The sequence below is a fragment of the Temnothorax longispinosus genome, chromosome 11 (assembly GCF_030848805.1).
Source record: "Temnothorax longispinosus isolate EJ_2023e chromosome 11, Tlon_JGU_v1, whole genome shotgun sequence".
Taxonomy (NCBI): Eukaryota; Metazoa; Arthropoda; class Insecta; order Hymenoptera; family Formicidae; genus Temnothorax; species Temnothorax longispinosus.
In genome coordinates this window covers 15,264,280-15,292,231 of record NC_092368.1, presented here as the reverse complement: position 1 = coordinate 15,292,231, position 27,952 = coordinate 15,264,280, and the positions used below count along the sequence as shown (strand labels likewise).

Below are 27,952 nucleotides of genomic sequence, written 5' to 3'. Positions count from 1 at the left end.
GTTAACAATCGTCGCGGTCGTCGGCATCCCCAGTCATTATGAACGTTAAATATGTCGGTTCAATAAAGTCAGTTGCAGCAGAGAGAGAGAGAGAGCACAGAGAACGTTGGATGTCACTCCAGCCATTGGACAGACTTCATGGCTACATCCCGAGGAAGCTCCCCCGCCGTTGCGGAAAAGAAAATTATAGGTATTGCGGGCCAATAGGAAACGTTTCACCGCAAAAAATATATGACAATCATATTTTCTGTATATTTTCATTTTTATAAATAATCTACCGTTTTTTATGTGTTATATAAGTTATATAGATATAATATTAAATATATATATAATTTATATAAATACTCTATACAGAAATGTTAAATTTACTATTTTTAAATAATATTTATAATTGATAAAATTACTTAATTACGCTGTTAATATAAATTAGGTATAGTTAAGTAACTTTCGTGTAATGCAAGTAAATGTAACTGTAATTCGTTTAACTTTACATCACATTTCGCAGCACTTCCGTGTTACGCAAGAAAATATAATTATAAGTAATACCCTGACATAAATTTTATTTATATATATAAATTTCATTTATGTTAAAACATTTATAATTATTTACTTGCGTAACGTAATGAAAGAATCGCGAGTTAAGTTGCGACGCGAATTAAGTGAACAAATTAATTACGTTAATGGAACACGGCTATCAAAGAATTTATAATATGGTCGAAATGAGAAAAAGTTCTTACCCCGGAGTAGTCGTCGCGCGCGGGAAAGAAAAGTTACACGTTGTTACATGAATGAAAAAAAATATATATTTCTCACGAGCGACTAATTACGTTAATTAACAATTAGGCTAGAGAGGGATATTATGCGCCACGGATTATTCGCGCTTCTCGCGCGTCTTTTCGCAATTCCGAATTGCGTCCCGCGGGAGGGACGTAATTTCGACCTGAAAGAGGCCGGGATGCTGCTCGCGTCCGACGTTTACAAGCTTTATTTTCCGGTGCGGCGACGTATCGGGATGCCGTCGTCGTCCCCCTTACAAGTTGCGGTATCCTCGACGGGGCCGTAAGTCACGACGCGCGTCGTCCACCACTCGAAATTACTCGGACGCGATATCGAGTGACATCGAGCGTACACAGGGGCGGTTCGTCAAGTGGGAGGGAGGGGGTGGGGGTGGGTGAGGGCGAAGTGACATTGTTTCGAGCGAATGATGAACAGTAGGCGGTCGCGGAATTGTCCAAGTTGTCGGGAAAAGTCGGGGAAATTGAAAGCGATCCGGGGCGCGGCGAGTCAAAGGGAAACGGCTGCGGCGAGTTTCCACTTCGATGATTGACAGCGACGCGATAGAAGATCGTTTGATCGGCGACATAATCACCGATGCCTGAACATTATCGAGTCCTTGGACCTTAAGCGTTATCAATCAAACGTGCGAGCGTTAATTAAAGAAGACAGCCGACTTTTTAGTGTCTAATTGTAAGTATTAAAAGTGTCGTGAAACCTTTGGAAACGGAGTGGTAAAACATGAGATGTAATAAATATGAGAAATAAGAGAGAATAAAATAATATGGAAAATATAGCAAAGTATAGGATTACCAGTGTCTACTTGCACGTTTCATATTTTACGAGATATTTTACTTCTCATTTCGGTCCATGGACAATAATATACGCGGAAACGTTGCGACATACAGGGTAGTTTTTAAGTACCATCCAGTATTTTAGGAATTGATTTTTTTAGACATTTTAGGAAGAAAAAAAAATTTGTCTGTATAATTTTCTTCACAAAGCGATCTCAAACGTCAATTTCTAAAATATCGAACAGTACTTAAGAAACATCCTGTATACATTGTTAAATGTTAAAGAATGAAATTTGAACCAATACCTTGAGTTAAATAACATTTTGTTATTTTTAACTACCATGTGTGTTGCAATTTATTATTTCAACTCCATTGATTTAGTTAAATTAACGACATATTGTATAAAAGCAGTGACAACCTATAAGAATAGTTAAAAATGACTCAAATTAAATATAATTTGACACTAACGAATTTAACAATGTAGGGGAAGACATAGATAAAGTTTCGTGTTACAAGATCGTATATAGGAAAAAATTTGCTGGCAATCGGGAAATGGTCTTCACATGGTCTTCATTGCATATTTTATATTTGAGCTTAATATCAAATATAAAATAAATCTCGACTGAAATACAGTTATTTAACTACAGTGTCATATTAATATATAATATAGGTTTCACATATTTTAAGATTTTAATTCTAACAGAAGATATCTATACTAGTTCGATTCCAAAACGTTAGATTTCTCTTGGGTCTTACGACGACCTTTCGGCGGAATTTTTGACACGTACTTACGCTGCGGCAGGTTTTCAAATCCGGAAAAAGGGTCTCAAATCCCGCACGACGGCGCGGCGGCGGCGGCGCGCTCTAATTTTCTATTTCCGGCTTGTACTTCTCTCGGCGCGACCGCGGCTTAATTAGAGGCACGAAAAGTGGAAAGCGGACTGGAGGGAGAGAGACGGAAAGAGGATCTCTCGCGCGCGCGAGCCTCGGCCCTCGGCTCTCTTCCCGAGATAAAAGATACTAACTTTCGAGCTTTATCGCGGCGCGCCGGATCTGGACTTGTGTGCTCTCGGGGATAAATACGCCTTGGCTTCGTTATCGATCCCGGCGACGACGCACCGTCTGATAACGCGGAAGACGAACTTCATCGTTTTCTGCGGATTCTTACGAGTGTTTCCGTCGCCCCGCGACTCTTCTTGCGCTCCGCGCCGGCCGCTCGGTATCGCGCGACCGAAGAAAACGCGACTTCAACTGCTGGGCTGAATGGCACTTGAATTCAATCATAAGGATGTTACACATGTGTCTATAATTGAATTAAATGTACTTTATAAGATTACAAATCACGATTCTTTTATTGCAAATCTTGCAATTAGATTAAATGCGTGATTTGTATAAATTAATCGTTGTTTTGATTAAACTGGCCGCGATTAAAATCGATTATATAAAGCATCGGGATACTTCGGCATTATTTTAGAAATTATACTGATGAACGAATTCATTGTTCGGAAATCAGAAATTGTTCTGTATTGTAACTTCATATGAGTGCGAAATATTCCGATGAATTTATCTTTTTTTTTTATTCTGCTCGTGGTTATATTTATTTTATAATTTCCTGTCATCGGTGAAAAGAGCGCAAATAAATAAGCTTTTTAAAGTCTTTTTATTACGATCTTGAAAACACGTAACGTAATTTATTTCAAAATATCCGACTGAAATGTAGATTTTATGCTTTCTTTATTATTTTATCTTTTATATCCTTTTAATCTTGGATAAAAAGATAAATAAATCTATATTTAGCGGCTTTTTCATTTTTATTGTATTTATTAGCTGTTAATCCTATTGATAACTCTGTGACGCACGAGTGTTTTTCTCGCGTAGAATAAAACGCCGAGAGGTGATGTTAAATAATACAAACGTAATTTTATTTTTAGTCAAATTCTAACCCGTCCGCCCTCAGAATGGACAGAGCGACACTCGATTATTCGTCTGCGCATATAACGCCGCGGGCGTAGATCTAATTCGAGAATGATAACGCAGTTCAAAGACCTATATACTTCCTCGCCTTGCAAGTCGAACCCCGAATAGCCGAATAGCTTCATCAGTATAACATAATCAATCGGATTGCCCACCGCGATTGGTCGGTCCGCCCGCGGATATAAACGGATAATGCAAATAACGCCGAATCTCTCTCGCGCCGATAATTACAATCATTCATGGAGTAACACGCGGCGTGCCGGGGTCGCGCGACCGCATATAATCCACGTGAATAATCAATCAACGAGTACGACTATTTTCGAAACGCTCTCGTACGTTCTAGTTTTGTGGCTTGAAAAAAGAGATTCGGGGCGACCGATCGCGAGCAAAACGCTGCGGCGAGGAAGAGAAGAGCGCATGTGTCGCGCAAAACTGAGCTATGAACTCCGGATTTAGTGTCGCGCGATGGATCCTTATTTAATTTGGGAGGGTTCAAAGGCCGAAGCTCGAGGGGATCGGAGCGTTTAGCGACCGGAACGTATCGTGGAACCGAAGATAAAAAAAAAGATACTGCGAAAAGAGGATTGAAGATTTTTAAATGTGCAAGAATGCGAGGGGACCGAAGTCTCTAAGAGGATTCTAACATATAAAATTTAAGACCTGAGGATGTCCTCAAAGAGAATCCAACCATTAAGAAGTATAATTTTAATCATAATTTTTACAGAGAAAAGATTTTCACATTTCTTCTTCCACAATGGATCTTGAAATTTTCTTAATTAATATTCAGCGAATATTAAAATTTGAGTAGGGAGAGTCCGGAAGATTTGACCATAGAGGAGAGTTGAACCACTTCAAATATCTCGTTCAAATTTTGCGCCAAGCGCGCAATTGTTAAGTTGCTGTATTATATTATATTGTTGTATTTATATAATACAACAATATAATATAATACAGCAACTTAACAATTGCGCGCTTGGCGCAAAATGTATTTATATAATACAACAATATAATATAATACAGCAACTTAACAATTGCGCGCTTGGCGCAAAATTTGAACGAGATATTTGAAGTGGTTCAACTCTCCTCTATATGGTCAAGTCTCCCGGACTCCCCCTAATCCAGAGGTATATCAGAATATAAAGTTCCACATCAAACACGGCACGATATATTGACATTATTTTCCTCGTTAGAACCAAAGTCCCTTTGAAAATGCGTTAAAATTCCATCAAACTAAAGATCTAACGCAAAGTTAAAAGACGGATAAAAAGTTCCATTTGCATTCTCGAAGTTTGATCTTTGAGGGTGCTCTTCATTATTAAACAGATAGTGCAGCTTCCGCGTTGCTTGCTCGATCTCGAGGAGGAACCGGCCGGCCGTAAAGAGCCTCCACGCGACGATCGCGCGGGACTCAAAGGGAATACGCGAACAGGACACTCGGTATGTATCCATCCGCGAGTCTCGAGGGATTCTGGAAACTCGAAACACGGCCTCGGCCGATCGAGCAGCTCCTCGGAATCTCCAGCTACTCCAGCTAACTCTACGGTGGTACTACTCCCCCGGCGTGCATCTTACGCTTTACTCTCCGTTCTTCTCCCCCTGGCTTACCTTTTCTACGACTCGCTACTCCACGCGCGACGTCTCCCGTCACATTCCACGTATCAGCCGCGACACCCGTTACCGCCGCAGGAAACACGATCCGCCTCGTGACTGCCGTCCTCGTCGTCGTCGTCGTCGAGTGGTCCCGCGAGCCCGCCGGTATCATCCACGCCTTTGTCCGGCAGAGACGCGCGTCACGCGCGAAATTTTCCAATTCTTTTCGAGAAAATCTCCGCTTCCTTGATTCAATAAGGCCAACCGGCGTCAAGCCACGCGCTTCCTCAGGCACCTCGGCGCGCACATGGAGGGCACCGGTTGTGCCGTCTCTCTCTCTCTCTCTCGTTTCGAGTTTCCTCAGTAATAAAAGATCCTCCGAATAATAAACTTCGATATCCCGTCGAAATTAACGTTTCGTCTTTCCTTCGCAGAGGCGGAACGACCGTCGGGACCGTCCTTTCGGCCTTCGAGAGAAGCGCAGGATGCGGCAGGATGCACACCGCCGCGCCGAGGCATGCACCGCAACTAGCCGCCCGCTTCGCCGGTCGGATCTCCCTTCAGGGCGCCGGACATCTCTCGCAGGAAGCCGCGGCTCGCAGAATTATCTTCTTCTCTTAAACGGACCTTTCTCAGCTCTTCCTCATTTAGCGTCTCCTTCTGACGTTGATCCCAAAAATCCGTCCTTCGATCACTCGCGCGCTTAAACGTTTCTCTTATTCTCCGCAGGATTCCGGATAGTAAAATGGGACCTGAAGGGACGGGTAATAGACCTCGAGACGGAGAGCGTGCGGTGGGCACCGTTGTTGCGGCTAATGGATCTGCTTTGAGGCGAGTCACTCGGGGAACATCACGTCGCGGCGAGTGTCAGGAGGATCACAGAAAATCCGCCTCCTGCTGCTGCACCGCTGCTGCCTTGGTCCTGGTTCGACCGCGGCGAGGAACGCGGTCAGCACGCCTTTCTCGCTCGGTGCTCCGTTCCTCGCGGAGTGGTTCTTTCACTCTCTCTCTCTCTCTCTTTCTCTCTCTCCTTCTCTTTCTCTCCTTTCTCTCCGGAAGTCACGACCTCTACGCCAGCGAGCGAGAGAAAGAGAGGGAGATAATCGCGAGCCAGCGAACGACGTGCAGTCAGCTCCGAAAAACGTTGTTGCTCCGAAACGACGTAGCGATGCCGAAGGACGATGCTGCGACGGCGAGGAGCGAGGACAGACGTCTCGTCTCGTTCACGCCCCCGTCCGTTCCCCTTTCTTTCACGAACGCGACACGACCACGGGGACGCCGCGCTCGCACGGGGGGGAGGGAGGCGTTGGCGGCGACCTTCCCCGACCACCACTCGCGGAATAACAATAATCGCCGAGCGAGGCACCCGCCGCGTTATCGGAGAGACGAATGGAGACGTGGCTCCTCCGTCGTGGCCCGAGGAACGAGGCTAGAGAGACAAGGCTCTAGAGGCACCGAGTACGAAGAGGTGGGAGAGGGGAGGGAAGAGGGTGGAGAGCAAGAGTGTGCGTGTGTGTGAGAGAGAGCGCGTTAGAGCCGTTTCTTTCGGGAGCGAAGGAAACCGAGCGCTCGAGCGACGGAGGATTCCTCGAGGAACGCGACGCGACGCACGTGCGGCAAAACGCGCGAGCACCGGGTTGCCGCGGAACGCGGGCACACGTTATTATTGTCCTTCTTTTTTCCCCCTCACGGATGACACACGTCGCCCGAGAGAGCGAGCAGCGAGTGGCGGCGGCGGCGACAGCGGTCTCGCGGCTCTCGCCTCCTTCCTCGCCAACGCCTACACGATACACATTGCACGCAGTAGCAACGACGCCCCTAGCCCCTACACGCCGAGCGTCAGTGGTGCTCAGCGAACGGCGTCCGTCGGCGACCGCGCCGGGATACTGAGAGCCCCGTTTCCAACGATGCCGGAATGATTTTTATCGATGCAATCGAGGGTATTTCCTTTTGTATTTAGGTCGACAATTTTTCAGAAATTTATCGTGCATTGTATTTGGCGCTTCGATTGTTCGTGATAATACTTTTTTTCAAGTTGGAGAAAATTAAATGCTCAACGAAATATAGGGATGTTTTAGTTGCATGTTTGTGACGCTGGTTATAGTGAAATTCTTAGATTTTCTAGTAACTTTGGCGCTAATAGGCTTGTTCGCGTTGCTTGAAATCCCCAAACATTTTTGCACTTGAAATGAGATAAATATATATTCGGCCGTTGGAGAGAGAGAAAGCGAAGATGCTGAGTGCAAAAAGTGCAAGCAACGCGAACAGATCCAATGTGTAGATAGTTTATTTAGAAACATATATGTATCCCTAGATATAGAATACACTAGATATGCTAGTTATTCAGCTAATTTTTATTCCCTAGCTAATTAAATCTCAATGTTTATAATAATTTTAAGAATAATATATAAAGCACGATAAAATGTTATAATAATTTTGCTTAGAGCCAGTTTTAAAATATTTTAAAAAATTTTGTTTGCATTTTAATAATCTCAAACTTTTCTTCACATTAATAAAAGAACTATAAAAGGTAAGTAAATCATATAATACCGTCAATAATTCTATAAAAATATAAAACCTTTATACTATTATACATAATGTAAACCTACGAATATAAATACATAACGTACAAAGGCAAATTAATTTTTTTACAATTTGCATGCCATCAAGATAGTGGAAAACACATTTAAAAGTTGCAGATATTCATCGCTCCCTTCTGTTAATCTGTAATCACATTCCTAAAAAAAAAAAATTTTTTTTCTCATTTACATTCAGTTTATATTATTCTTTTTGTTTATATATCTAAGAAGTTACTTATACTTACACCAAGCACATCACCAATCGTCGCTTTTTGTTTGTCAGTAAGTTCAACGGAGAAAATAATTTTCTCGTTCAATTGTTCAATTACCTGAAATTTAACATAATCAAAATCAAACAAAATTGATCTAATCAATTGATCTAATCAGTATAATTTTTTTACTATCATTATTTAAAACATTTAATTTAACAGATTATGGAAATAATTAAGACAATACTTGTGATCCCGGATATCCTTCCAGCAGCAAATTTTCGAGTAATTTCTGGACATTATTGTAACTCCCCTTTTTACAAGCCTCCCACAGTGTATTAATTTGATCATCGGGAACCAGCTAAAATGATAAATGCACACCACAATTTAAAATTATTCAATCTTGTCACACAAAAAAAAATTTTACAGGAACCTATATTTACCCCAATAACGTCGAGTGCATCGTCTACGGTAATCTCGTAGTCTTTTCCCTTCAATCGTGTGATCGATTGCAAGCACATGACAGCCTGTCTCAAATCGCCACCCGATGCTTCAACGATTTTCTCCAAGACTTTTCTGTCAGCCTTCAGACTTTCCTCGTTGCATATGTACGCGAGCCTGGCAATACTCTTGTCGTCGGTCAATGGCTTGAACCGGAATTTGGTACAGCGCGACGCTATCGGCTTGATGATTCGCGACAGATAATTGCACACCAGACAAAAGCGCGTGCTGTGCGACTCTTTTTCCATAATCCGACGAAGCGCCGTTTGCGCGGCGCCGGTCATACTGTCTGCCTCGTCCAATATGATGATCTTAAATGGCGGACATTTTCTCCCGCTGTAAATATAAAAAATTAATTTCATTAATCCATTGTATTATCTATTTTCATTAATTAATATTAAGTAAGAATTACATAATGCCTCAGATTTTGACGTTTTGATCATAAACTGCAGTACGGCGTGCAAGACGTTCAAAAGAGATGATCAACTTTCAAGTATTTGCGTCAGATCAATTCGACTTGTACAATTTCTTTTTTCTTACGTTTATAAAATAAAATCGTTTGTAAAAAAGACATTTAAAATTTAGTTGTAGTATTTAATTATCTCAAGTATAAATATAAAATTTTCCTTTAAGAAAAATATAACCAATCTCGATAACATTTACGCGACTCACGCAAATATTTGAAAATTGAAAATGTTTGCTCACGCTTCTCAGAAGGTCACTAATCTTGCAGTTCCTTCTGCCGTTGTGAACATTTTTTCTGTTCTGTTGCCAATAAAGAGTACTAAAACACTTTATTAGACTCCTTGATAAACAACAAAATGTGCCTTTCTCTGAACAATCTTTTGCACCGAAAATTCTGCAGCCGTCAGACCTTTTACTGGTTCATCACTGGCATTGATCACTGATCATTTTTAATATCTCGATACAAATAAATGACATTTATGACTCGTTACAACGAATTAGAAATAATGGCCTTTCATAGCGAAAGGGTTAAGAAAAGTCTGCCTAAACTCACTCTGGTCCATTAGGATTAGCCCTGCGCAACGCAAAGGACTTGATTTTCTCTCTCACAACCTGAATGCCCCTGTCATCGGAGGCATTCAGTTCCAGTATTCTGTCCTTATACATGCTACCAAACATCTGTCTCGCGGCTGCGTGGATGATGCTGGTCTTGCCGGTACCCGGTGGCCCGTAAAACAGCATGTTAGGAAAATCTCCATGTTCCATGGCCTGCCGTATCACGTTCACCACATCCGTTTGCTCCACAATGTCGTCGACATTTTTCGGCCGGCTGTAAACAAAGAAAAGATGGAAATAAAAATATTCATCTTCGATCTTAATTCTTTTTTGCACTGAAAAGAAAATAATCATAATTTCTGGCTAGAAAAGATTGCCTTCTTGCGTGTGCTGGTCAAGAGGTTAATCTTGCCGGTTGGTGGAAACTCACTATTTTTCCACCCATGGCGTCAGGTCCTTCTTATCGTCCTTGGCCCGAGAGGTTGAAGGTTTCCTGACGTCCGCCTGAGCGCCCAACTTCCCGGTCTTCAAGAAAGCGTGCATCCTTCCAATCGACCCAGCTGCACTCCGGCTTCGCACAGTTCGCAGTGTTCGCACTGGTTCGCACAACGCACAAGCTTTCCCGCAATCCCGCCTACTCGTCGCCATCTTTCTTATGCTTTCTTGCCGGATTTATACAAAGTCAGCTTGGAGACTTAACATGACTTAACACTTAACAATTGTTGATACAAAGACAAGTATTGTACATACAAATATAATTTGTGTGTTTATATTTATAACATATAAATATTTGAGCATATTTATCGTTGGAGTTGACGACAAAAGTAAGAGTGGAGACCTCTGTCTGTCGGCCGGTCGGGAATTACGGATTCGTTTTTCCCAAAGTTTAGCCTAATTAATTAACGAATCTCATTTAACTTATGCTCGTTTTAATCAGTAAGATCAGCCGCAAGCTGGTACATAGCCGGATTTTGGAAAAAAGATCGAAATAAAATTTATAATAAATGTGGGGAAACGCGCAGCTAGACACGGGTTGGGTCGTGTCAGCTGCGAGTCCGTATTTTATTTATAATAAATTTTTAAGAGTTAAAATGCAAAATCCGGCTATGTACCAGCTTGCGGCTGATCTTACTGATTAAAATGAGCCTAATTTTAATGAGATTCATTAATTAATTAGGCTAAACTTTGGGAAAAGTGATTCTCACTAAGAGCAGCTCATGGGGAATTTTCGTGGTAACATACTTAAAGGTGCCAATTCTTTCTGCCTGGGTCTCCTGCAAAAACCAACTAGAAACTAATGGCAAGAACCAATCAGATTAAAGAATGCAGCCAATGGGCTCTTTCGAGCATGGGTCTGTTCGCGTTGCTTGCACTTTTTGCACTCAGCATCTTCGCTTTCTCTCTCTCCAACGGCCGAATATATATTTATCTCATTTTAAGTGCAAAAATGTTTGGGGATTTCAAGCAACGCGAACAAGCCTTATGACACGTACGAATGGTCAACATAACCCAAAGTTGACTGCCAGGTTAGTGGACGGTGTTGTAGTTGTGTCACTTTTGATCGCCGATATTTGACACACGAGATAAATCATGACTTCGCTTCTCGCGCCGGAAATCCCGCCGTCAGGTTTTTCCTTCGATCTCTGCCAAAGGTGAGAGTTTTGTCTTGTTTCGAAAATTTATAATTCTGGGAGTAATCTGAAGTTCTTCTAACTAACCTGCATACTGCTGTGTCACACATCAGTTTTACAAAAAGAAGCTCTTGCGATGTAACTGTCATATGTATATTGTAATATTATATATTTTCAATCTTTTATTTTTGTGAAAGAAAAATTCCAGGAGTTTTAATGTGAATGTAACAATAAGTATGTGATCGAATTGCTGTCTTCTGTAATGCTAACTACTGTAATTCCTAATATAAAAGTATCAAATTATTCGACAATTTTTATTGTTTAAAAAGATTCTGTAAATCAAGATTTATTTCTATCGAATTAATTATCATAGATTTGATTTATACATTTTTAAATTTAATTTGGAGTTTATTGAGTTTGCTAATTTTTATTTATCTTGCGCAGAAACGATGCCTTGATCAAAAAAGGCTTTGCCGCTCCGAAAGTAGTCAAGACAGGTACCACCATCGCTGGAGTAGTATACAAGGATGGCGTTATTCTCGGCGGTGATACACGAGCCACCGAGGACACTATTGTGGCTGACAAGTACAGCTTGAAGATCCATTATCTCGCTCCCAATATGTAGTAAGTATCGTAGCATCCTCTATCTTTACAACAAATCAATTTCACGAGCAACATATTAAGAGAAATGTAAATTATTTTTAGCTGTTGCGGAGCTGGTACAGCGGCCGACACTGAAATGACCACCGAGATGATAGCTAGCCAATTGGAGCTGCATCGTCTGAATACTGGCCGCGTCGTGCCCGTATGCACCGCCAATACTTTGATAAAACAAATGCTATTCCGTTATCAGGGTCATATCGGTGCTGCGCTCATCCTGGGCGGTTTTGATATTGACGGACCCCAGTTGTACTGCATTTATCCGCATGGTTCAACCGAGAAGTTGAAGTACACCACCATGGGATCTGGCTCACTGGCTGCTATGGCGGTCTTCGAAAGCAGATGGAAGCCTGACATGCCGGTAAAGAGTGTTTTTAATCAGTCGAGTATTCTGGATCTACAGTAATCGCTGTTATTTCAAGATTTTGAATTCAGAGAAAGCTGAATATTCAAATAAAAATTTGATAAATCTACAGTCTAAAATAATGTTTATTTTAGATATAACTCTGTGTAAACAGTGACAAATTTATCACGTTATTATTTATTATAAAATCTATCATTTCGTACATTAATGTTAATATATTTATATTTATATATGTATTAATTAATTTCGATTTATGTATATCTTTTTATATTAAGTAATGTATACTAAAATGATTTCTTATATTAAAAACTCCATGTTCTCAAATAAAAAATTGACGGTTTTTAGGAAGAGGATGCGAAGCAGTTGGTGGCGGACGGCATTCGCGCGGGCGTGTTCAACGATCTTGCGTCGGGATCCAACGTGGATCTCTGCATCATTCGCAAGAACAGCGTCGAGTACTTGCGACCGTATGACACCGCCAGTGTGAAGGGCGAGCGGCAGATCAGTTATCGCTACAAGTCCGGCACCACATCGGTGCTCACGAAAACAATAAAACCGATCGTCGTGGAGGAGGAGACAGTGCGCACGATCGAACTGATGGACACGTCCGCATGAAACTCCGTTAATTAATCTAGCGTTCTATATAAGCTTCAAATAATAATTTTTTTTTCAAGCAATGAGAATTGTCGATCATAGATCAATTCGATGTTTGTAATAAAGATATTACCGGGATTGCGCAGGAATAACTGTATAATTTCTAAATTCTGGTTCTGGAAGGGGAAGGAATAATATTTAAATTAGAATCAAAGTAAACAAGAAAACACATTAGAAGAGTCCAGCGGCCTGCTTGAGACGCTGTCTCTTCCAGGCCGGTAATTTCTCGAATTCCGCGGGTTCCATTTTGAAGATTGCGATGAAATTGTCGTAGGTCAGATGCATCTCTTTGCGTCTAACGTCCACGCCGGCCGGCAGGTTCTCCGGCTCGCTTTTCAGCACCACCGGCGGGTACTTGATGTAATTATCGAAGTCTGGGGTGGCCTTCGAGGTCGTCTGCGTCCTCGTCGATTGATCTCTATCCTCCAGCAGGGCGCAGAAGGTGTCGAACGGTTTGTAATCCCTCAGCAGATTATGATTCCAATTGTCGAACAGCCCGATAAAAGTAGCTGGCTCCAAACCTGAGAAGCGACAAAAATAAAATCGTAGACAACAAAAAGTATAAAATATATAGATCTAAAGTTCTTTTACGGAGGAGTTTGAGCTGACTTTAAAAAATAGGTCGGACAAACCTATGAAAGATATCTGAGTTAAGATATCTTTTATGTTTGTCCGACCTATTTTTTAAAGTAAGACTACTACGTCTTAGATTTTTACTTAAAACTTGCTATATATATAGTCCGGGAAAGATATTCAGCTTTAAGAATTTTTTTCGACTTTGTATTGCCTGGAACTCACCTTGTTTGATCACAGAAATGGTCGTGTTGCGATTTCGACCAGCGGGATGAGTGTAAAGATATATAGTGGCATCCTCGACGCACTCTTGCAACGTTCTCGGGCTGGAGAACTTGCCTATCCATATCCAGATTACGCTGCCGGCGTCTAGCAGCCAAGCAGCCTCCGGTATCAGAGAATTCTGTCGGAATCCGAGGATCTGTTCGCCCACGAAGAGGCCGTTCTCGGTGCGGCATTGAAACAGGTGCTTGTCCAGCTCCTCGCCTATCTCTTCGGTCTCCGTGCTGTAGGCGCCTCTTCCTGAGCGGGACAAATTTACGCGAAGCAACGATGATTATAACGTCGGATGTGATCTTAGAAAAGTTTGAGCCGCGCCATATACTCATCTAGTTTTTTTAATTACCTCCGAGTTCGGTCCAGAAGTCGTTGCCCTCCTTACCCTCGGCAACGAGGGGCGCGTTTCTGGGCGCGAGGCGTCGCGACGTCTGTCTAGCGTCGCCGGTGCTCTTGCCGCCGCACCAGACGATCGGCGCGCTGGAGAAGAGAATGAACACCGCGCTGGAGTCCAAGCTGCTCGCCCGTAACGGACGTTCCACGGCTTTCGACGTGTACGGCGTCGAGCCGAACACTCTGACCAGATATTTTTTTGGCGCTGCAAATCGAGAATCTTTATTGTAAAAGATGGTATGATGCACCCTTCGAATTTCATTCATATATATTTCACATATAAATTTAACCCTCCGTAGTCACACCTATTTTTTCAAACAAGAAAGTCACTCTGGGTCGTTTTGACCCGAGACGAACTTTGATCGTTCGCCATTTGATCATTTATCCACCGATCGTGTTGAAAAAATTCTCGAATGCACTTGTGTTATTGCTAAATTAATTGCTAAAAAAAAAGAAGTGCCTCAGGAACTTTTAACATATAAAAAAAATTTGCGAAAAATTTTCGTTTTTAAAAAAAATTTTTTTTTGTTTTTTGAACTACAGCTAGAGGGCGTTATGCCTGCCAATTTTCAAGTTACGCGCAAAATATTTACGAGCAAAGTTGAGGCTCGGGTCAAATTGACCCAGTGTGACTACGGAGGGTTAAGTATTCTATTTTCTCTTCGTGCACTATAACAGTGAAACTTCTTTTGATGTTTTATCTTAGTGAGTTGGGAGTAGACGAGCGTAAACAAAATCATTTAAACCTAGAATCAGTCGAACAACTTTCTTAATATACATTTTGATCCAAATTGAGATCAGCTTCAATACCAAGCAGAAAGTTTCAAGATTCATAAAGGTCAAAAATTTTTGTTGCTAAAAATATTTTAACGATCAATACCTTGTTATTTTTCATTTATCGTTATTATATGTATATCTATATATTTCTTTTTTATCGTTATTTCTTTACACTTTTATTTAACCGAATTACAGCAGAGAGATACTTTACGCGAGTCACGGTGGCGTCCGGCGAGTATCTTGAGCTTCCCGTCGTAGATCTGCAATAGATGAGGCGGTTCTCTCCCTTGGGACGCCTTCACCAACTGCGCGTTCGTCTCTTCTGACAGACGACAAGCCACTGTCAAAGCTGCATCTCGATCCACTTTGACAGAGTGAACACCTTCCCAGCAATAAACCTGATGAAAATATAGTCGTTTCTGTTCGAATCTTTCACAATAATTACAACCACAAGATGAATGCTACCTTTGCGTACGTTAAAAGAAATTAAAGTCCTTCCCCTTTTTCCAATTCTTGTGTGGTATTCAGAAAGTTACGAATGATATTAAATTCCTTTAATAGTTATGGACACGATTGAAAAACATTTAATAAGCTTTATTGACAAATTAAATAATTAGTGTAATAATTTAACGATACAAAACGAAACATTACGTTTAACAGACTCCCTCGAAAAAAAAAGATTATAGTAAATTCAAAGAGTTCCACGTACAATACTTCGACACCTTCGCCCCTGCCCGTACTTGTACAGCATCACGTAGCAGGCTTCCGCGTAATAGATTCCTCTGTCGTCCTCCACCTGGACCATGCCCTCCTTCAGTTCGATCCTCCACAAGGTCCGCTCGCCGGACCCATCGTCCACCAGCTGGCACTCGGCCGCCATCCTGGGCCTCTCGTTCATGTAATCGGGCTCGAAGCTCGTCGGCAAGGTCAACGGCCTCGTCTTGGAGGGCTCCCAGCCCCTCAACAGCGCCTTCATCTCCGTCGGTTCGTGACCTTCGTTTCATTTTATTCATTTTATTCCCGTTCGGCTATTACATGCATCGCGCACGCTATTTTATTAAGATCTCAAAATTCTAAAAATTCTCCCGACTTACTAGCTCAAATTTTGTCAGTTTATTTAATTTTAATTTGATTTCAATTAATTAATTTCAATTTGTATATGTATAGTGTCGATCGTTTCCTTTTTTTCTTTCTTTCGTTACAATTAAGACGAATAAAACCTTCTGCATTTAGGTATCTGCATGTATTCTTAAGAGATTTTTTAAATAATACTGTGCCTCCGAGTGAAACAATTTTATGGCGCGATAAAACAAATCCCGCTCTACCTTCCGTCGTCCTGGCCACCGGCACGCCGTCGCTGTAGTCCTTCTTCTTGACGAAGCCCCGCGCGTTTCTCACGGCCTCCAATCTCTCCCGCGCGTTGACGTCGCGGCCCACCCAGGCCCAGACGCCAGCCTCGCCCCGGTCCACCAGGTACACGGCACCGGAAGTCAAGTCGCCGCGCAGAATCGGACCGGACTTGAGCTCGGCGACCTTGTACTTGCCCGACTGCTCGCTGCACTTGTACAGCTTGATGGGGCTGGGGGGATTGACACGGTGCTGACGATCGGGCGCCACCACCCTCGCCGAGGGATCAAGCACGCTGCTGAAGAGCTCCCGGTCGTCCGCGGGCAGGGTCTGCTCGTAGCCGTCCTCGACCACCACCACACGGCCGTTGTTGTTCTCTTTCCGGGACTCCAGGAGACTGGCGGCGTGACGTTTGTGCAGGGGATCTGACAGGGACCCCAGCCACAGGAAGACGATACCCCTAAGAATAAAAGAGAAATATCTTTTAACTACTCTTGTAAAACTCATGGTCATATAAAAGAAATTAAAATCCTAAGATTTTTATTATTTTATTTTCAAAATTAGTAGAGAAAAAATTATATAAATTGCTAAATTAATAAAGAAAAATGGAATTTAGAAGTTACAGAGTTATTGGGAACTAATAACAAGAATTTATTTTGTGAAATTGGAAAGCCGGTGATGAAAATAAATTTTGCAAATTAAAGTGTTATTAGTGATTGTAATTTTAAACTACTTTTGTAAAACTCGTGGTTATATAGAAGAAATTGTTATAAAATTTTTATTACTTTATTTGCGAAATTAATAGAGAAAAAATTATATTAATTGCTAAGTTAATAGAGGAAAATGGAATATAGATTTTACATGCAGTTCTATCGGGAACTAATAACAAGAATTTGTTTTGTAAAATTGGTCGAACAACGGTAAAAATTAATTTCGCCAAATTGAAGTGTTATTATTGATTGCAACTTTTGCTGTTGTATTATTTACGAATTAAACGCGCTTTTCTTTGTAAAATTAATAAAAAGAATTTATATATAGTTTATTAACTTTAGCAAAACAGCCAGAAAGTGGACTTGGTTTACAATCAATTCCTTATTAAAAAGAATTTATAAAAATCTAATAAAAACGGAGATATCATATACTCAAGAATAAAAAATATTTATTGCATTTTGACATTAAAAAGTAAAAAAACTGTAAATAAAGAAATAAAAAATAAAGAAGAAATAATTACACGACAATTTTTTTCAGTTCTCAAAAAACGAAATATAGAAAATTGAAATTCTATCTAGGATATTCAACAACTCGAACAAAATTATTAAACTTTCTTAAACGTATTAAATTTCTAGGTGCTAAAGGGATCAGACCTATCATTACTCGGTCCTCGGTTTGCGTATATACATTTTTTGCACGCGAAAAACTTTCACCGGCGGATTTCGACATCGTCCGGCAGTTACGTAAAAATGATTCGCGTCGCGTAGTACGCGATCGCCCTGAACTATCACGCACTTTGCGCGGACGTCCATGAGGATGACGTCCCGGCAGCTGAAGCGCTCCCAGTGGACCCTCTCCAGCTCGGTCAGAATCGGCACGGCCACGCCGGAGACGCGATGCAGGGTGCAGGCGGGCGGCTCGTGGTGCAGGTTCTCCACGACCAGCCGCTGCCGGAAGTAGGCGAGGAACCGCGGGCTTTCGCGGCCCTGTGCCTCGCGCGTCAGGATCATCGCCGACGTCTGCGAGTCGAGCTCGGCGGCGCGGAGCGCCGCGGCGCCGGACGCCGTCGAGTCGCAGTTGGCGCCGATCCAGAAGTGGATGGCGCGCACCACCGAGCTGTCCTTCAGATCCTTAATCTATCAGAAGGAACCACCAGGAATATATTAACTAAATAATAAAGCGAATAAAAATAAAAAAGAAGAAAAGAAGGGCAAATATCTTTTTTAATGCCAAGTTTTTTAAACGTCGCAGCTTATCTTTCATAAATGTAAATGTCTTAATTCTTTGCATAGACAATTACGCGTGCATGAGAATATATAAGTTTATTTTCTTTGCGGAGGAGTGATTCGACGCCAAACTCGAAGTCAAAAGTCCGTGGAAGAAAAATCACGTTCTAATAGGGCGTGGATTTCGTTAGGCGAGGCGGTGCTTGCGCTTTCGTGCGGTTTCTCTCACGACGACGTAACACAATGGAAGTAAAAGTACCGGTATGCCCGGGTAAGGAAGTGCACCGTCCTTTGCGGACACGGCGTAGACGATGTATGCCGACTCGGAGAGGAAGAGGCCCATGTTGCTGCTGCTTACGACCGTCGCCCGTAGACCCTGTCCGACAAAAGCGAATACGTAACACCGAGTAAACGAGGCGTGAAATAAATAATTATACATAAGACTAATTAGAGGAAATTAATAATTACAAATAATAGCTAAAAATACACAGAAAAATATTCTTGATTTGAAAATATATCTTTTGTTTCAACGTGGAAATCTTGAAACAAGATTATATTGCGTCAAACGAAGAAAACTTGCATTGAATGAAATCATTTTGTATTATAGTTCAAACCATGAAAAAAAAGTTAAATTTTTATGAAAAGATTATAGATTCTTGCGTATATAAGTACTAGTATATATAAATTTTTATTTGACACTTCTTGTTTTTCTGTGTAGTTAATAAATAATTGTAAATACTTAGTAGAAATAATAAATAATGAAATAAAAGACTAAATAAATTAAATATAAATCAAATTAAATACAAGATTAATTAGAGTATAAATTTAAGAAAGGGATAGAATTTGATTTGACTATTATAAAGAGGATGACGCTTGTTTTGCAGCCGACATAAAACAACTCATTTTTATCCATAACGATTTATTATATGACCAATATATTTCTAACTTTGTACATTAATCTTTCAACTATATACATTAGTCTTTATGATCTTCTTTTTGTACCGCAATGCGTATTATTTTTTATCGTTGAAGAAAATGTCCATGTCACAGTGTTACAGTTATTCAATCATTTTTATTGATAGCTACCTCGATCTTCCAGACTCGGAAGATGCTGCTGTTCTTCGGGATGTTTCTGAAGACCTCGCCGCCGGAATCATCGCTGCGACAGCTCCTGTCGTCCTGCGGGACGGTATTTATAATTTCAGGGTACAGCACGCTCGTCATGTTCGTCCACGAATAAATAATAACAAGGCTCCGGCTCTTCGAAAATTCCTCTCCTCCCGACGATTCGAAGCTTTTCTCGCACTTTATTTCTCAAAAATAATATCGCAGCGCAAAGTGACGAACAAGCCGAGACGAGACTTGAAGATCATAGAGTTTATCCAGCGATCGCGTGTCAAGAATGAGGAGTCGAAGCACTCTAGCGAGTTCTCGAAATCGTTGCGAAAAATTGCCGGAAAACTCGAAAACGGATTCTAAGGTCGACGGACGGACGCCCGCGTGCAGCAATTAATGGTAATTAATTCCGGCGTGCGCGATAACATTGTCGGCGATTACATTCGCAGGCGCGCAGCGCGAGCCGAGGTGTTTCGCAACGGACGCGCTTCGCGAGCGGACTGAAAACTGGGATACAAGAGCTCGCGAGAGGATCTTCGCCTCGCAGGTGCGCTCGAGTGCGTGCTCGACGCACCGCACGCGGCCTTTGCCGGAAGAGCGCTTAGCACATTAAATAAGTTTACCTCGAATCAATTTAGCTCATATATTTTCCAACATTGCGTAGTCCGATTTAAATTTGTATCGATCAATTAATTTGGAAGCTAAATATATCATCGGTTTACTTATAATTATTTTACTTAGTTGATCAGTAAATTAATTATTTGATGATCAAAATGTAAAACGATTCTAGTTTATTCAGTTAATTATTTTATTTAATTAATTAACAAATTAATTATTTGACGATTGAGATATTAAATGGCTCGAATTACTCATTTATTGCTATATAAGTTTTAAAAAGAAGCTTCAAAAAGTTATCGCTATCTAGAAACGTTAGAAGAATATCTAAGAGATCTCGAACGTTTCTCCCGGACATTTCTATGACGCTGTTAGACGTTCGCTTCGCCAGAGCGGTCGTTCCGGACAAATTACAAGGGGAATAAAATTTTTTTTAAATCTCTCATCGCGACTAGCAATTGTCATTGTTCTCTCCTGTCAGGAAAATGTGCGGCTTTTGTGCTGCTCGCTTTCGGCTCGAGTTGATTGACCTGTAACCACATCGGATCCCGGTGAAGACGAGGGCCCATTATGCCGCGCCGCGCCGTCGCATTGTGCTGGTTTCGTTCGCCGCGGCGTGTGTGCGTGCAATGCGCGCGAGTGTGCGTGTTTATACCGCGCGATTCATTCATACATGAGGCCCTCGCATTCGCCTCACGCATGTACGCACGCACGCACGCACGCACGCACACGCGCGGCCCGACCATCATCCGCGACGATCATCGTCGCCGCGCGGGACAGGGCAGGAAGTCGCAACTGTCGCCCACATCTCTGCCGCGGGAATCGCGGCAAAAGGTGAGAATTCGCGGTCGCTCGACCGCGAACGGCCGCGAGTCTCCCTCGCAGGAGAGGATAACATACGTTTTTTCGCTCGTAGAGTGAAAGACTCGTTCATTCAACGACGGTGGTGTAACAGGTGGTGCGAAGGCAGCGGAAACGCGAAATAGAATGGCATCGATTTTTATCTCTCTTTTTAAAGGAATGAGTATTTGATTGTAGAATACACGATGTATATAAGATTTAAAAACAAGTTAATTAATTTATCATTATTTCTTCAAGCAGTTAAAATTATATTTATAATTAGTCTCCTCCCTGGCAATTTTTTTGTACATGTTTTGTATGGAAACACCGTTCTTGTTAATTTATTTTTTTTTTCAGAAATTTGACAAGAAATATTAATAGATTTTTCATAGAAATACTATTAAAATGAAAAATATACATTGTTAAATATTAAAAGATGAAACTAAATCACTATCTTGTTAAATAACATTTTATTATTTTTAACTACCAAATTTATCAAGAAACACGGTAGTGTCTCGTGTCAAGTACACGCGGAGCGAGACCGACCGTGACTCTTTTACGCGACGGGTTGCGAGTACCCGAGATGTTGAGATCTCGATAACGAGTGATTATTTTAACACAAAACAGTATTAGTAAATATAAAATAAAAAAAGAATTATCTGTATTACAGTCTCTTCTTTAGTCATCTACAAATAAATCGTGCTTTATTTATGCAATCTTCTTCAATAATTAAAATGTATTATTCTTCAAAATATGTATATCATTTTTTGTTTGAATTTTTTTTAATAATTAATACACGCTATCAAATATTAAAAGATAAAATTTGAACCAATACCTTTAGTTAAATAATTTATTAGTGTTAACCACCATGTGTGTCAAAGTTCATTAATTTAATACAAAACAGTTATTTTAATTCCATTGATTTAGTTAAATAAATGTCGATGTATTGGGTTGGCAAATAAGTTTGTTCGGTTTTTTATATATATACCAGTCAAAAAAACCGAACGAACTTATTTGCCAACCTATTATCTTATCGACTATTAAGAAGTAGCGACCTACAACAATGGTTAAAACTCAAATTGAGTATAATTTGATGTTTCGAATTTAACAGCGTACTTTTCTTACGCTTATTTTAATGTCCTTACTTATATGAATTGATTTATCATGCTTTCTTCAAGTAGTCAAGATTATAATAAAACACTGAGAAGTAATCTTTTTCCTTTTAATTAATATTCAACAATTCCGTCTTATTTGCAACTGTGTATTTTAGTTTTTAGTCATGAATTTTTTATTTACTTAAACATGAGAGCATTAAACAGAGCAGAAATGAGAGCGGGAGTAGAAAATTTAATAACTTATTAATTAAAACTTAAAAAAGAAATTCGACATCTTTCAGAAATCTTTTAGAAACCCGAGGCTGAAAATAAACTCATCCGTTAATTAAAACTTTTACAGAAAAGTAAAAAAAAAAGTTAGAAGTAAAATAAATATCTCCCAAAAATAAACATTACTCGCAAAGAACGAAAAAGACTGTGTCTCAATTAACATAATTATCATATTATTAATTATGTATAATTCTTCAGAATTGTTCCCAAATTCGTCACATTTGGCTCTCTCTCTCTCTCTTTCTCTCCATTTATCGGAAATTGAATCCAAGGATCGAAGGACATCCGGTTCCGCCGTTCAAGGATCTTCCTTGAAAAACATCGTTCCCCGCGTCTCTCGCTCTCCGGCGAGATCATCGAAGTCGGAAGGATTCGCGAAACGGAATGGATCTCACTCACCCGCCTGGGGAAGTCCATTGTTCTCCGGTATATCTCGCGGCACGGAGAGGCCGGGGCCCATTTAAACCGCCTCCTTACCTCGGCGAAGGGACACGCGCGAAGGAGCAGGACGCGCGCGAGCTCTCCGCGTCCGCGTATGATGCGCGACGGCTAACTGTACACTGCGAATAACGCCTGATATTCCCGGCTGAAAACGAGACCGTACCGGTGCCGCGCGCGAGTGTCCGGAAGTGGGCCCCGGAACTCCGGCCGGCCAGCCGTGACCGATGGCAACGGCAGGCGGCCCGGGACGAGCTCTGTGCGGCCTCATGAATACGTGAGCGCGCGCGCGCCTGGGGGGCCCGAGGGGCCCGTTGTGATATCCTCGCCTGCGAGTAACATACAACAACGCACACACGCGCACACCTGTTCCGAGGTCCGTTGCCTTCCCAACGTTACTTCGCCACGGATAGATAGAGCACGGCGCTTTATTACACGTCCTAGAACACGCAATGGGCCCCCCGCGCGCGCGCGCGGGACCGTTCCGCTCCTACGTGCGTTAAATGCGCTCCTCGTACGAATATAAGAAACTGAGAAAGATCTCGGGAGAGCCGATAGATCTCGGATAAGGAACCGATCGTGGCGATTGAACAAAGATTGAGAAAAATAATGAGAAAAATCACGTAAATTTTAATGAAAAATAATTATCTCAGTGTAAAACAAACGTTATCCGACCTGTGCACAATATTGGATAACTTTGCGTGTCAATAAAAAAAATCAGCGTTCGTATACGAAAAAAATACAAGGGTCCATTTTTGTTGTAAATTTTGTCCACAACAAGATGCATACGATAAAATTTGTCTCAAATAAATTCTAAGGCCTGAAAACAGCGAAAAACTAAGACTATTCCAAAAAATCAAAATTTTTTGCTTACATAGCTACAAACTAAAGAAAAAGTGTCTAAAAAATCGACACCATAAAAAGTATTCTTTGTCGTTCTCAGATAATGTGTGATTTTTTTGAGATTTTTAATTCCATTTTAAATGACGGAAAAAAATCACCGGCGCAACATTAAAAAAAACGATGAAATCGAGGGTTTTCGAGATCCGAGTCTCGGACTTTGACGGCGCGTGCAAGCTAAACCACTGATTTGACGATAAATGTTGTTCAGATCATTATTGTAGATAATTTTACGGTCTACAAAAAAGGTACGTATAGTTAGTAACCTTATCTTGCTTAGTTTTCGAGATATTTGAGAAAAAATAAAAAAATCATGTTTTTTGTTGATAATAATGTTAATAACTTTTTATTGCGCATTAATTTTGCCAAGCAAAATAAATCCCACTTAGAGCACCTCAAATCAAAACGATTCTTAGTGGTTGCAACCTGGGAAGATTAATTGGAAGATTCATCAATGTCTGTAATATGACTGGCCTATATAGCGTTCTGCGAGAAGCATCGCAAGAAAACAAACAACATTTAAATTTTTTACGTAGGGCATTTTTCAAATACTTGTTACAATGGTAGAGACATATGTCTCTTGAAACTTGAGATAGCATTACTGTGGACACATATAGCCCCCGTAGACAAATAGCCCCGGTCTCTCACATAGTTAGAAGAAGTTTATTATTCTCATATAATTCACGAAAGGATGTGTACCATTGAATATTTGATCAGGTTTTAGCCAATACAATGCAGGAGAATTTGATCTTGTTTTATATTCAATCTGTATTTTATATCTAAAAATACGACATTGACATATACATATACATCCTATACATATAATGTCTTTACGGTCCCGCGAAAAACGATTGTATTAAAACCGTATTAAAAGCTTATATGAATTTATTAAGAATCTTATTAGAATCGAATATGCAAATCAATTATAATTTAAATATGTCATATTTAAATCAAATTAAAGTACCCCATCTTATTTAATCTATATATGGATTAAACTGGACCTTGCTTTGTTAAAATATGCAAAATCAGCCGCACAGACCAAAAGAAATGCAGAGTTAATATGGTTTTAATTTGCCAAATGTGGATTAAATATGGTAATAAATTCAAAATTAATTTGTTAAATATAATCATATAAGTCAAATATAATCATATATAAGTCAAATATAATCATATAAGTCAAATATAATCATATAAGTCAAATATAATCATATAAGTCATATAAGTCAAATTTGTCATATATAAATGTTATTTGATCTTATTAGAATTTTATATAATTTTGTTTTAAATTTAAATTTATACCAATTTATAAATTTAAACAAGATTATATAAAATTTTATTTTTTAAGCGTGCTACTTTATTATAAGAGTGGACTTCACGATATAACTGATACAAAAATTGTGTCGTTCCGAGACAGTGTCGTGTCTTCTTGATACCGTTATCTTATAACACTCTTTGTCAAATTTTAATTACGAGAAACAGATCACATCGAATGCCATCTATCGGATACTTTGAGATGCAATATTCTGATCTGATCATATATAATCTTATATGACTATATTATTTTTTTTTAATTTGAATCAAATATTTTACATGTTAAGTTCGACAAATAAAGAAACAAATTTTACCGCAAATATTATTTAAACATTATTTAAACAAAAATACGTTTTAATAAGAATCAAATTAAAACCAAAGGGCCTAGCGGAGTAAGCATATGAAATCGGCCCTTGATCATACAGAGCTGACATTAATGTCACAAGTTAGTACCAATATGATAAAACTTTCCACCAAATATTATTTTAAAAAATCTACTTTTTTAGAAGTTATGCAGGGAGAAAGTAAAATAAAGAAATGTATTTTTCTCGAAAACCACTTGACCGATCTTGATGAAAAAAATATATGTTATGTAGACTAATAAAACTAATTAACAAAAAAAATGTCCAAAATGTTTGCCAAAAAAAAAGACCAAAAAAAAATATTTGAATTTTTTAATATTTTTTTTTAGGGTGATATTTTCGAGGTACCCCTTTGAAATTTTTACGAAAATTTCTCTTAAAGTGTCCACTATAACATATATTTTTTTCAATTTTTTTTAAATGGTGGAACATAGTTAAAAATACGAAAATCGTAAGCGTCGCGTCACTCCGGCGCACAGTGCAGTGCCATTCCGCGTTGCGGGTGTTCGATGTAACTTTACTAGCACATATGTACGTCTGCAATTAGCCTATAATATGTATACTTTTTAATTTTTATAGTTTCCAGAGTTTACCGCGTGGAGGTTGCAGTACGGTTTTAAACTCCTTATTGGGGTGCTTTTTAACGTGAGTCCCCTCGCCTCTCACTATATTTCCGTAAAATCGGGGTGCTTTTTTAACGTGAGTCCCTTTGCCTCTCACTACGTTTCCGTAAAATCGGGGTGCTTTTTTAACGTGAGTCCCCTCGCCTCTCACTACGTTTCCGTAAAATCAGGGTGCTTTTTGAATGTAAGACCCCTCGCTTCTCATTACACCCTACACCTACGATTTATTTAATCTTCTTCACTATCACTGTCTATTATTACTGGAATGTTATTTTTTTCTTAAACAGATCGCTCAGTATTTCTGCTGGTTTCAAAATTTTCGCTAAATATCTTGCATGAGATAGATAATATATAATTGCAGCAATATGACAGCAGCATCCAATTGTTCGTAGCCCATTAGCGATCTGTTTAAGAAAACAAATAACATTCCAGTAATAGACAGTGATAGTGAAGAAGATTAAATAAATCGTAGGTGTAGGCTGTAATGAGAGACGAGGGGTCTTACATTCAAAAAGCACCCCGATTTTACGGAAACGTAGTGAGAGGCAAAGGGACTCACGTTAAAAAAGCACCCTAATTTTACGGAAACGTAGTGAAAGGCAAAGGGACTCACGTTAAAAAAGCACCCCGATTTTACGGAAACGTAGTGAGAGGCGAAGGGACTCACGTTAAAAAAGCACCCTGATTTTACGGAAACGTAGTGAAAGGCGAGGGGACTCACGTTAAAAAAGCACCCCAATAAGGAGTTTAAAACCGTACTGCAACCTCCACGTGGTAAACTCTGGAAACTATAAAATTTAAAAAGTATACATATTATAGGCTAATTGCAGACGTACATATGTGCTAGTAAAGTTACATCGAACACCCGCAACGCGGAATGGCACTGCACTGTGCGCCGGAGTGACGCGACGCTTACGATTTTCGTATTTTTAACTATGTTCCACCATTTAAAAAAAATTGAAAAAAATATGTTATAGTGGACACTTTAAGAGAAATTTTCGTAACAATTTCAAAGGAGTACCTCGAAAATATCACCCTAAAAAAAAATATTTAAAAATTCAAATATTTTTTTTTGTCTTTTTTTTGGCAAACATTTTGGACATTTTTTTTGTTAATTAGTTTTATTAGTCTACATAACATATATTTTTTTCATCAAGATCGGTCAAGTGGTTTTCGAGAAAAATATATTTCTTTATTTTACTTTCTCCCTGCATAACTTCTAAAAAAATGAATTTTTTAAAATAATATTTGGTGGAAAGTTTTATCATATTGGTACTAACTTGTGACATTAATGTCAGCTCTGTATGATCAAGGGCCGATTTCACATGCTTACTCCGCTAGGCCCTTTGGGTTAAAGCCGCAATTGAATCGAGTAAAAGTCGCATACAGAACACATTAACTTTTTATTAAAGTCTTATATATAAATATTCTGCATCATGTATGGTTCTGGATCATATATAATCCACATAAGTTATCTTATTAAATACAAATTAAAACCATATTTGATTCAAAGTGTTATATGATCCACATAAGTGATCTAATTAAATTTTTATTAAAGCCCTATTTTATTGTGGATCATATTTAATCTACATTACTGATTTTAATAAGTGCAAATTAAAACTGTATTTAAACAAATATAATTTTAATATAAAATCTGGATTTAATTTGAATTTTACCCAAATTAAATATGATTTAATATGATTTTAGTTAGATTCATATTAGATCGTTTTTCGCGGGGTTTTCTTTCTCAAATCAAAACTATTAAATTATTAAATAACTAAAATATGAAGGTTATAGAAAATCTCCGAGCATATACGTCTATGCTAAAAAAAATACAAGAAATATATGTTGTTAATAAAAATAAAAATAATTTATTAAATGGCAAGAATAATTAACAATCGTTTACGTTTCGACTTATACTTATGTTAGTTTTCATCAGAACATTCTGGGTCAAATCAATAAAATTACATTACAATGAATATGAAAAAATTATACAGAAATATAAAATTAGTCTCATAACTAAATAATTTGTCGGAAACAAATACATTATATCGAAACAAAGATTGGGAGATACAATAGCTGATGATTTTATTATGACGTATTACTTCGCAGTGCATCTCCAAGTCCCTGGCACACCAGAGGCTGGTTGTCAGAGGGGTGGGTTTTTTAGTGGGTGCAAGCCCCACATAACTCCTGGGGAACGGTCCTCAGGGTGTGCTAACATTTTTCCTATCCTACGCAAAAAAGCTGATAATAAGCCATAAATATAAAAAGTCAATTATTTCGGCGGTATACAAATTATTACAAGT

At 39.6% G+C, this 27,952-nt stretch overlaps 4 protein-coding genes across 8 annotated transcripts in view; 1 reads left to right on the top strand and 3 right to left on the bottom strand.

Annotated features, from left to right (window-relative positions):
* P120ctn (adherens junction protein p120) overlaps window positions 1–7,179 on the bottom strand; it is a 41,191-nt gene extending 34,012 nt beyond the window's left edge. For 3 of the 5 annotated variants that reach the window (XM_071792487.1, XM_071792488.1, XM_071792491.1), the window contains exon 1: window positions 5,148–7,179. The gene's annotated coding sequence lies outside the window, so the exon portion shown is untranslated. The remainder of the gene's footprint in view (window positions 1–5,147) is intronic. The other 2 variants (XM_071792489.1, XM_071792490.1) reach the window with 1 other exon arrangement.
* Window positions 7,180–7,688: 509 nt separating this feature from the next.
* Window positions 7,689–10,099, bottom strand: LOC139821464 (replication factor C subunit 4). Its single transcript, XM_071792495.1, has 6 exons — window positions 9,872–10,099; window positions 9,440–9,715; window positions 8,364–8,757; window positions 8,168–8,281; window positions 7,957–8,040; window positions 7,689–7,870 (listed from the first exon to the last, which is right to left on the bottom strand). The coding sequence occupies exons 1-6, from the start codon at window positions 10,087–10,089 to the stop codon at window positions 7,781–7,783; spliced, it is 1,176 nt and encodes a 391-aa protein (XP_071648596.1). The 5' UTR covers window positions 10,090–10,099; the 3' UTR covers window positions 7,689–7,780.
* Window positions 10,100–10,933: 834 nt separating this feature from the next.
* Prosbeta2 (Proteasome beta2 subunit) lies at window positions 10,934–12,839 on the top strand. Its single transcript, XM_071792496.1, has 4 exons — window positions 10,934–11,093; window positions 11,517–11,696; window positions 11,778–12,093; window positions 12,442–12,839. The coding sequence occupies exons 1-4, from the start codon at window positions 11,032–11,034 to the stop codon at window positions 12,709–12,711; spliced, it is 828 nt and encodes a 275-aa protein (XP_071648597.1). The 5' UTR covers window positions 10,934–11,031; the 3' UTR covers window positions 12,712–12,839.
* Window positions 12,840–12,921: 82 nt separating this feature from the next.
* Window positions 12,922–19,690, bottom strand: Qua (villin like protein quail). Its single transcript, XM_071792493.1, has 9 exons — window positions 19,140–19,690; window positions 18,313–18,429; window positions 17,623–17,963; window positions 16,095–16,576; window positions 15,479–15,762; window positions 14,981–15,167; window positions 13,949–14,197; window positions 13,549–13,845; window positions 12,922–13,271 (listed from the first exon to the last, which is right to left on the bottom strand). The coding sequence occupies exons 1-9, from the start codon at window positions 19,275–19,277 to the stop codon at window positions 12,922–12,924; spliced, it is 2,445 nt and encodes an 814-aa protein (XP_071648594.1). The 5' UTR covers window positions 19,278–19,690.
* Window positions 19,691–27,952: the final 8,262 nt, after the last annotated feature.

What these genes read in the sequence shown, in the direction of transcription:
- LOC139821464 (XM_071792495.1), bottom strand. Translation starts at nt 10,089, where the DNA reads ATGGCGACGAGTAGGCGGGATTGCGGGAAAGCTTGTGCGTTGTGCGAA. An exon ending in ATGCACTCGACGTTATTGGG is followed by an intron (nt 8,282 to 8,363) that starts GTAAATATAGGT and finishes TTATCATTTTAG; the next exon opens with CTGGTTCCCGATGATCAAAT. An exon ending in AAGGATATCCGGGATCACAA is followed by an intron (nt 8,041 to 8,167) that starts GTATTGTCTTAA and finishes GTTAAATTTCAG; the next exon opens with GTAATTGAACAATTGAACGA.
- Prosbeta2 (XM_071792496.1), top strand. Translation starts at nt 11,032, where the DNA reads ATGACTTCGCTTCTCGCGCCGGAAATCCCGCCGTCAGGTTTTTCCTTC. An exon ending in TCCTTCGATCTCTGCCAAAG is followed by an intron (nt 11,094 to 11,516) that starts GTGAGAGTTTTG and finishes TATCTTGCGCAG; the next exon opens with AAACGATGCCTTGATCAAAA. An exon ending in TATCTCGCTCCCAATATGTA is followed by an intron (nt 11,697 to 11,777) that starts GTAAGTATCGTA and finishes AATTATTTTTAG; the next exon opens with CTGTTGCGGAGCTGGTACAG.
- Qua (XM_071792493.1), bottom strand. Translation starts at nt 19,277, where the DNA reads ATGACGAGCGTGCTGTACCCTGAAATTATAAATACCGTCCCGCAGGAC. An exon ending in GGCGAAGGTGTCGAAGTATT is followed by an intron (nt 15,168 to 15,478) that starts GTACGTGGAACT and finishes TATTTTCATCAG; the next exon opens with GTTTATTGCTGGGAAGGTGT. An exon ending in CTTCTGGACCGAACTCGGAG is followed by an intron (nt 13,846 to 13,948) that starts GTAATTAAAAAA and finishes TGTCCCGCTCAG; the next exon opens with GAAGAGGCGCCTACAGCACG.